Raw genomic sequence first — 10,000 nt, forward strand, 5'->3', positions numbered from 1 at the left:
TCAATTTCTTGTTTTCTTTCTTTTTCTTCATCATCATCATCACCTTCTTCTTCTTCTTCTTCTTCTTCTTCTTCTTCTTCTTCTTCTTCTTCTTCTTCTTCTTCTTCTTCTTCTTCTTCTTCTTTTTTTTTTTTATTCTTCTTTTTCTTTTTCGTCTTCTTCTTCGTTCTTTTCTTTCTTTTGGTCTTCTGTTTCTTCTTCTTCTTCTTTTTTTTCTTCTTCTCTCCTTTTTTCTTTTTTTTTCTTCTTCTTCTTCTTCTTCTTCTTCTTCTTGTTGTTGTTGTTGTTGTTCTTGTTCTTGTTGTTGTTGTTGTTCTTGTTCTTCTTCTTCTCTCTCCTTTTTTTTTCTTCTTCTTCTTCTTCTTCTTCTTCTTCTTCTTCTTCTTCTTCTTCTTCTTCTTCTTCTTCTTCTTCTTCTTCTTCTTCTTCTTCTTCTTCTTCTTCTTCTTCTTCTTCTTCTTCTTCTTCTTCTTCTTCTTCTTCTTCTCTTCTTCCTTTCTTCTTCTTCTTTTTTCTTCTTCTTCTTCTTCTTCTTCTTCTTCTTCTTCTTCTTCTTCTTCTTCTTCTTCTCCTTCTCCTTCTCCTTCTGTTTCCTCCTCGTCCTGTGCCATATTTTTCAACATTCTGCAACGATTTCTTTTAACAATGTGTAAGTTTCCCTCCCAGCATTGTTTAGCTCAAAGGATTGCCGTGTTTTGGTTTCCTTTACCCTCTGAGGTCATGCCTACCTGGAAGTGAACGGTTTTAATATGTTTCGTCTTTTTTTCATCGTGTTTAATCTTAAATCATTCAGTACTATAACACCTTTTTACCTTGACTTTTGTGTACGATTAACCATTTTATTTACATTAGGTCTATGGAGGTCAGAGGATTAATGGTCACTGATTTTAGTATTTTAATCCCTTTCATGAGTTTCTGAAGCTGTATATAATCACCAAATAGTAAAATGAAGATGGAAACGCGTCGTGGTACTGAAATGGTTAAGGAAACGTTTGTATTATCTGAAGCACGTTTTTGGTGTTTTATTGTGGTTAAAGAACGTTCCATTTTGTTCTTTCTTTTTTTTTCGTCTATTTATTTCATACTGCCGAGGGTTATGTGTTTGCCGCCTCAGTGTGTTACCAATTTCAGTACCAGGACGCGTTTTCTTATAAATTCTGCTTACTATTTGGTGATTTTATACAGCTTCAGAAACTTATGTGGTGGATTAAGATAGTGAAGTCTCTGGCCATTAATCTTCTGACCTCTATAGACCCTTCCTAATGTCAATAAAATCGTCTCATCATACACAAACTCATGGTAAAAATGCGTCCCAGTACTGAAGGGGGTAATGTGTGTTTAGTCTGTTTACATCCGAGTGGTCCTCTGCGCCTTTTTTTGTGTCTCTGATTATTTTTGTGTGTTGTGTTTCTGTGTGTGTTAATTTGTTACTGGTTATGTTTTTGTGTTCATCTATCAGTGGATATGTCTTACTGTTTGTCTGTCAGCGAGTCTGTTTCTCTGTTTTGTTTGTCTATGATTTTCTATGTTTGGTTTTATGTTAGTTGGTGTGACTTTTATGTTCGTTTGTCTGTCAACGGCTTTGTCTTATATGTTAGTGAGTATAGCCCGTCTGTTTATTTTAGTCTGTGGTTAGGTTTGTTTCTTTACCTGTCACTGGTTCTGCCTGTCTAATTGTCTGTAAGTGTTTGCGTTTGTTCTTCTCCAGTTTTACCTGCTACGTATTTCAGCATATCTGTGGCTGGAGTGACACATTTCGGAGGTCTGTATTCTAAAACGCTTTGTTCTCTCACCATCACTGCTTTACAAAGGCTCCAGTTGAAGATACTCATGTTTTTTTTAGGGTGCTTTTATTGTTCTGGTGATGGGCTGGCAAGGTTTCTAGTTTATCATTAGGAAAAACTGTAATGAAAACCGTTCTAGTCGTCTCTGTGGTCTTGGAAAATTGTCGTATTGAGAGTACGAGGCGTTTCTGAATGTGGTGGGAGTCTCTATTAATAAGTCACCACGTAGCAGTGTTAGTCTACAGATAACGTTGCCACATTTCACAGGGTCCAGGAAATATCCGTGGCACATTATGATATATGTTTATTAGAAACTTTTCCCGCCTTTATTAAATATACGGAAAAAGTTTACCGCATTTTATTAAGTCTACACACACACACACACACACACACACACACACACACACACACACACACACACACACACACACACACACACACACACACCGGTAATTAACGCTTCAGGTGTGAACATAAAGAATTACCTGTCTACATAAACATGTGAGTCTGATAGCATTGTCTCTCTCTCTCTCTCTCTCTCTCTCTCTCTCTCTCTCTCTCTCTCTCTCTCTCTCTCTCTCTCTCTCTCTCTCTCTCTCTCTCTCTCTCTCTCTCTCTCTCTCTCTCTCTCTCTCTCTCTCTCTCTCTCTCTCTCTCTCTCTCTCTCTCTCTCTCTCTCGTGTTCGATCGATCCCTACATCTCAAGAAGCGTGAAACAGGATCTCTTAAAAATTTTATTAAAAAGAGAGAGAGAGAGAGAGAGAGAGAGAGAGAGAGAGAGAGAGAGAGAGAGAGGTATTGATAGTAAAAGTAATTAACAGCTGGAGGGTCTGCATGAAAGAGGAGAAAGTGAAAAATTAATGAAAGAAAAAAGTGAGAGAGAGAAAAAAAAGAAAATATAGAGAACGAAATAAAGTGAAAAGAAATAAAAAAAAGAACGACATGTAAAAATGGTGGGATACAATTTATGAGAGAGAGAGAGAGAGAGAGAGAGAGAGAGAGAGAGAGAGAGAGAGAGAGAGCACACAGCCTCCCTTACTTATCTGATATCACTTCTTCCTGTCGTTTTCTCCTCCTCCTCCTCCTCCTCCTCCTCCTCCTCCTCCTTTCCTGTTCCCTCCTTTGGTATTCCCGCCGCTACTCTCTCTCTCTCTCTCTCTCTCTCTCTCTCTCTCTCTCTCTCTCTCTCTCTCTCTCTCTCGTTTTCTCTATTGTCTCTCCTTTTTTCCCTTTGTCCTCCCTTCTCTCTCCTCCTTCCTCTCTCCTCTCTCCTCTTTTCTCTTTCCTTGCGGCCTCACCTGTCTCGCTGTGGCTCAGGTGTGTCACTCTGGTGTTCCTCAGGTGACCTCAGTGTTGGTGTTGGGTCACGGAGCTGTGTGTGATCTTTTTACTTACCAACGAAAATCTTCAGTTTATGAGATCCAGCGTGACTTGTGTGTGTGTGTGTGTGTGTGTGTGTGTGTGTGTGTGTGTGTGTGTGTGTGTGTGTGTGTGTGAGAGAGAGAGAGAGAGAGAGAGAGAGAGAGATTTATGTTTTTCTCTCCAATTTGGTAGTTTGCTTTATATTTTTTCTATTTTTGCTGTTGCTGCTTCGATTATTATTATTATTATTATTATTATTATTTGTTGTTGTTGTTAGTCTTTTTATTATTATTATGTATTATGTTTTTTTCTTTCTACTCTCTTTCTTCCTTTTTCTTTTCTTACATTTCTCTTCATGTTCTCTTTTGTCTTTTTGTTGTTTTGTTTTTATTTCTCTTTTCTTCGTTTTCCTTGTTTTCTTTTTCTAGCTTATCTTTTTCATCTACTTTGTTCGTTCGTTCCTTCCAATTTTCCTTCCTTCCTTTCTTTCTCCTTTCTTCCTTTACCTAATTCCTTTTTTATCTTATTTCTCATCCTTCTGTTATTTCCGTTTCATTTAATTCCTCTTATTTCTTCCTTCCTTCCTTCTTTCCTTTCTTTCTCCCTTCCTTCATTTTTTCTTTCTTTCTTCTCTCTCTGTATCTTCTTTATCATTTTTTCTTTCATCATTTTCCTTTATCATTCTTTCCTTTCTTACTTTCTTCCTTTTATTTTTTTCTTCCTTCTTCCCATCCTTCCTTTCTTTATTTCTCTCTTTCTTCCTCCCTTTCTTCCTTTCTTCTTCCATCCCTTTACCTACTTCCTATCTTTTCTTTCATCATCTTATTCTTTCCTTCCTTCCTTCTGATAATTCGCTCTTTTTATCTCCATTTTCCTCTTTTTTTCCTCTTTTTTTTCCCTCCCTAGTTTTCCTCTTTTTCTCCCATCACGTGAGCCAGCCTAAATATTTTCCTCTTTTTGAACTTGCCCCTTGAAAAAAATGAGCTTCTTTCCTCCTTTATTAGACGTTGACTAATTTCCCGTTTTCCTTTCAAGTCATTTTCGTTTTCTTTCCTCCTTCTCTTCCTTCCTTCACCTCCTTTTTTCCCTTCGTCTTTCTATTCGTCTCCTCTCTTTTTTCTTTCTTTTTATCTTTTTTCCTTTTTCCTCTTTAAATTTTTCTCTTTTTCTTTCTTCCTTCTTTTCTGTTCTTTCCTTTTTGGTTCTCCCTTTCTCTTTTTTTCTTTTTCCCTTTTCCTCTTATTTTTTCTCTTTTTATTTCCTTCTGTCTTATCTTTCTTTATCATTTCGCTTCTCTGCCTTCTTTCTCCTTCACTCCTTTTCTCTCTTTATCCCTCTTTCTCATTTTCTTCCTTCCTTTAATTTTATCCATCTTTTATTTCTCTTCTCATTTTCTTTTATTCCTCGCCAGCTGATTCCATCTCTCCATCTCGTCTTTCTCTTCACTTCCTCATTTTCTTCTTGGCATTTTTCCTACAACTTTCTAATGTGTTTATCCGGGTCTCACTTTGTTATCCTTTAATATTTCTTGCTTACTTTTCTCCTCTCCTTGCCGGTTCATCCTATTTCTTTTCTTTTTTTCACATTTTTTTTCCTTTCTCGTGTTCATTTTTACTGTCCTCACTTTCTCGACTCTCTGACGTGGGAGAGAGAGGAAGGGGAGATTCATGTGTCTGGGAGAAGCTGAGGCGCTGACTGGGAGTGTTGCAATCAGGCCAGGAGAGACACAGATGGCGTTTTCTCAAGTTCCAGGGTATGTTCTAAAACGCTTTGCTCTCTCACTATGTCTATTTTCAAAGGCCATGGAAATGATTAGCCAGGTTCCCGAGGGTGTTTCTCCTGTTAACCATGCAGAAATCTTGTTAATCTGCCACTGGAACCATTAAAACACCATTAAAAACTCGTGTCACTTTGGCTGGCGGTGCGAGGGTTTAGCAGCGTGTGGAGTGTGGAGTGTGGATGAAAACTAACACTGTTTTATTCTTGTAACACTGAAAGAGTATCATATGATTGTACTTTGTTATTTCTATCTATATCAACTTTATTTTCAACTTTGCCATTTTTTTTTCTCTGTTCCAACTTATTTCTCCCCTCTTGTTGTCTCTTGTGTGGTGAAAATTAACACTATTTTATCCTTGTAACACTGAAAGAGTATCATATAATTGTACTTTTATAGTATTTTCAACTTTGCCATTTTTCATTCTCTGTTCCACCTTATTTCTCCCATCTTGTTGTCTCTTGTATGGTGAAAACTAACACTATTTTATCCTTGTAACACTGAAAGAGTATCATATAATTGTACTTTTATAATTTTTTTTACCTATATCGATTCCATTTTAAACCTTGCCATTTTTCTGCATTTTCGATCTTGTCATTTTTCTTTCTCTGTCCTAACTTATTTCCTTCTTCTTGTTGTCTCTTCTATTTCATCCTTGTAACGCTGAAAAGTACCACACAATTGTATTCTTTTATTTCATCTATATAAACTGCATTTTCAATCTTGCTTTTCGCCTCATTTGTCTGTCTAACCTTATGTCTTACTTTTTTTGACTCTTGTGGGGCGAATACTAACACTATTTAGTCCTTGTAACGGGGAATGGCTACCACATAACTGCATTCCTTTATTCCATCCATATCTACACTCCTTTTCAATATTTTTCTTCCTCTTTTACTATATCTTATTATTTTATTTGTTCGTATATCATGTGGGTGAAAACTAGTACCAATTTATTCACGTATAGCAAGAAATCTACCTCATGAGTTTTCTTTCATTCATTATCATGCCTTTTCAATCATACCTCTCTCCTTTTTCTATTTATTTTACCTTTCATCTCGCTTTTCAGTGTCTCGTGTGGGTGAAAACTAACACCAATTTGTCCACGTAACACAAAAGGTCTACCTCATGATTGTATTTCTTCCTTTTATCTATATTAACTTTTTTTCAGTTTTGTTTTTCTTTTTCGTTTTCGTCTGTCTTATTTTCTTATCTTTTCATCTCGTGTGTGTGAAATTAACATCAATTTGTCTATTTTATGATTGTATTCTTCTCTTGTACCTATATTAACCTTTTTTTTTCAGTTTTGCTTCTCTTTTTCGTTTACGTCTATTTTATTTTCTTAACTTTTTGTCTCGTGTGTGTAAAAATTAACATAAGTTTGTCCACGTAACACAAAAGATCTGTTTTATGATTGTATTCTTCTCTCTAACCTATATTAACTTTTTTTCTTTTCAGTTTTGTCTCTTTCTTTATTTCTGTCTTATTTTCGTGCTTTTTCCGTCTCATGTTTGTGAAAATTAACACCAATTTGTCCACGTAACACAAAAGATCTGTTTTATGATTGTATTCTTTTCTCTAACCTATATTAACTTTTTTCTTTTCAGTTTTGTCTCTTTTTCTTTATTTCTCTCTTATTTTCGTGCTTTTTCCGTCTCATGTTTGTGAAAATTAACACCAATTTGTCCATGTAACACAAAAGATCTATTTCATGATTGTGTTCTTTCTTTTCATCCATATTAACTTTCCTTTTCAATTCTGTTTCCTTTTTCCTTTCGGTCTTTCTTTTTTTTTTTTTTTTTACGTTTTTCGTCTCGTGTGTGAAAATTAACACCACTTTGTCCATGTAACGCAAAATATTTTCTTAATGATTCTATTCTTCCCTTTCTTCTGTATCAACCTTCCTTTTAAATTTTGTTTCTTGCGCTCTTTTATTCCTTTCCTATTAACGCGTCTTTTCAATCTGGCCTCTGTCTCTCTCTCTCTCTCTCTCTCTCTCTCTCTCTCTCTCTCTCTCTCTCTCTCTCTCTCTCTCTCTCTCTCTCTCTCTCTCTCTCCATTCTGCCCTTACCTTACTCTTTTACGCCATCTTCCCGCCATCTATCTGGCTTGCCTCCCATATCCTGCGCCTTTTATTCCCCCCATCCATACCAATATACCTTCTTTCCACCTCCCATCTCCATGCTATCCATCCTTCGTATCCTTCTACCCTCAGTCCTTCCTTCCTCCCATACTAATGTAGCTCCTCTCATTTTTCCCTTCGTGTACATTTCTCTCCACCAGTCTCACTCTTTGTTTCCTTACTAATGTACCTTCTCCTCCCTTCTCCCTTCATGCCATCTGTTCTCATTCTACCATTACGTCTTTGTTGATGTTCCTTTACACTTCTCTCTGGTCTATCTTGTCCCTTCTCTATTTTCACCTCTTGCTTGTGTTTTTTTCTTATCACATCCCTTGTTTCTGTCCTGCATCCCTTGATTCTGTCCTGTTTTATGTACTGACACGTCTTGCCTCTACGTGTCTTTCCTGCTTTCTAGTACTTTCATTTTTCTCTTACTAGTTATTCTTTCCCTTCACTTCCCTTCTCTCTATCATCTATCCTTTCTCCTTCTCTTTTTTTCGTAATTGATAATGTTGTCTTTACATTTCGTTCCTGCGATTCTATCTTGTATTTTTACCTATTCCATAATTTTGCTCTTTTTCACCATCTCTTCTTTCCTTATCATCTATCCTTCCTCTTCCTCTCTTTTCGTAATCAGTAATATTGTCTCTTCGTGTTTTTCCTCCCTTTGTATCTCATATTTTCACTTTTTCATAATTTTATTCTTTCTTACCACCTCATTTCTCCTTTCAGCCATCCTTTCTCCTTTTTTTCGTACTAACTATTCTTTCTACTTGTCTTTTTCCGCATTTGTATCTCGTATTTTCACCTAATTCATAACTTTACCCTTTACCTTATTTCTCCTTTCCATCTATCCTTCCTCCTCTCTTTTGTACTAAATAAACTCTCTAGGTGTCTTTTCCTCTTTTCTATCTCGTACTTTCACTTATTCTATAACTTTACTTTTTCCCTTCACCTCCCTTCTTATCAAATATTCTTCCTTCTCTCTCTACTTGTCTTCTTTTTATCTAGCATTTTCACCTATTCCATAATTTTACTCTTTATCACTACCTCTCTTCCTCCTCCCATCTATCGTTCTTCTTCATCCGCCTTTTCGTACACCAGTCTTCCCTCCATAAAGATAAAACAGAGCTGCAAAAGTCAGTCCTACACGTGAAAGTCCATAAATAAAACATACCTACTTATTTCCACCTCTCATCCTCATCCATAAGCTTGTCTGATCCTTCAAACCTCCATATTGACTCAGCACTAAGGATAAGAATACTGAATCCATTCCAGTATTCTGCCTCTCTACTTTCTTTTTCATTTATTTATACCATTTATTTCACTGGAATTTATGGGCTAAGGGGCATACTTTTTGGGGTACCTCCTATCTCAAAGCCCACCCGCTAGACAACCATTGCCCTGAGTGAGGAAGCCCAACCTACACTCGGACCGTGGATAGGATTTGAACCCGTGTGCTTGGAGATCCCTCGGACCCCAAAGCACGCATGGTTCCACTGTACCACGGCGGCTCTACTTGTGAACCAGTTTCTGTCTTTCCTCTCTCCATCATCATTCTCATCATCCATTTGTCTGTTTTTAATCTCCCTAATGACTCACCTCTGACATGATTACTTAGTGTATTCCTTTCATGTCTCACTCTATTTCAAAACCAATTTCTTTTTTTTTTTTATTTCAGTCTAAGCTTAAGCCACTTTTTTGTCCTATCTTGATTACAACCACTTAAAATGTTGCTTGTTTTATTCGTCTGCCACTCTATTTTGAAACCAGTATATTGCATCTTCTATGTCTCTTTAATAGTACTTTAATTTTTCCATTGTCCTCTATTTTCTTTTCTACATCCATTTTATTCAGTTTCTTCTTTAATCTATCTTCGTCTCTAGTACTAACATCTTTTTAGTTATCTTTCATCTATCTGTCCTACCTCATCTTTTCAGTTTCTTCTCTATCTTTGTTTCTCTCTTATTTTTATCCTTATCATTATCTGTCTATCTTTCCCGCCTAATCTTTTCGGTTTCTATCTATCTTCGTTTCTCTCGTACCTTCTTTATATATCTCTCCCAGCTCATCTTTTATTTTTTTTTCTAATTATCTTCGTTTTTCTCTTCTATCTTTTCTACCTCATCCTTTCAGTTTCTTCTATCTATCTTCATTTCTCTCGTACTTTCATCTTTATCATTAATTTTTATCTTAGCCATCTCATCTTTTCAATTTCGTCTAATTATCTTTTCTCTTGTCCCTTCCTTATTATTATCTTCTATCTTAGTCCCCTTATATATTCAGTTACCTTTATCTTCGTCTCCAGTACTTCCTACTCATACTAACGTGCCTTCTTTCATTCCTACAGCCGAGGTTTCGTGGGCATGAAGGCGGTTCGCTCACTGGTTCGTCTTGGGCGGCAGCGGTCAAGAGGCGGCGGAACGAGCGGGGATGAGGAGGAACCTTGTTTGAAGCCTGGCAGAGAGGAGCTACCCCCGAGCCGCCCTCCATCTGCCTGCTCCTCCAACCAGTCTGACAACGAGTCCACCTGCTCCACTCCGGTGACTGCCAGGGCTAAAAAGTGAGTGAGAGAGTGGATGAGTGAGTGAGAGTGGAGTGTGTCAGTGTGTGTGATTGAAGAGAAGAGTGAGAAGGGTTGTGAGAGTGAGTGAGTGAGGGAATTAGCAGGTGTGTGTGTGTGTGTGTGTGTGTGTGTGTGTGTGTGTGATATCCAGCTGTGGTGGAGGGAGAAAGAGAGTATAATGAATGAATATATGAGTAGAAGAGCGAGAAAAAGAATTCAGAATAGGAATGAGTGAGTAAGCGAGTAAATTGAAGGAGGAATAGAGAAACATAACAAGAGAAGGAGTAAAAAAAAATGAAAATGGAGAGATGGAGAAGCAAATGAGTGAGTGAATTGTAATAAGAGAAGAATGAATGAGATACAAGAAGAAATTAGGAGATATATGGATGAGA

The 10,000-nt window shown here is 37.0% G+C and overlaps 1 protein-coding gene across 1 annotated transcript in view; it reads left to right on the top strand.

The window, feature by feature from the left end:
* Positions 1 to 10,000, top strand: part of LOC123507304 (otoferlin-like) — a 162,523-nt gene that overhangs the window by 86,649 nt on the left and 65,874 nt on the right. Inside the window, 1 exon segment of the mRNA XM_045260056.1 lies at positions 9,393 to 9,605. Within this exon segment, the coding sequence (XP_045115991.1) occupies positions 9,393 to 9,605 (213 nt within the window).

This window comes from Portunus trituberculatus, chromosome 22, assembly GCF_017591435.1.
Source record: "Portunus trituberculatus isolate SZX2019 chromosome 22, ASM1759143v1, whole genome shotgun sequence".
Lineage (NCBI taxonomy): Eukaryota > Metazoa > Arthropoda > Malacostraca > Decapoda > Portunidae > Portunus > Portunus trituberculatus.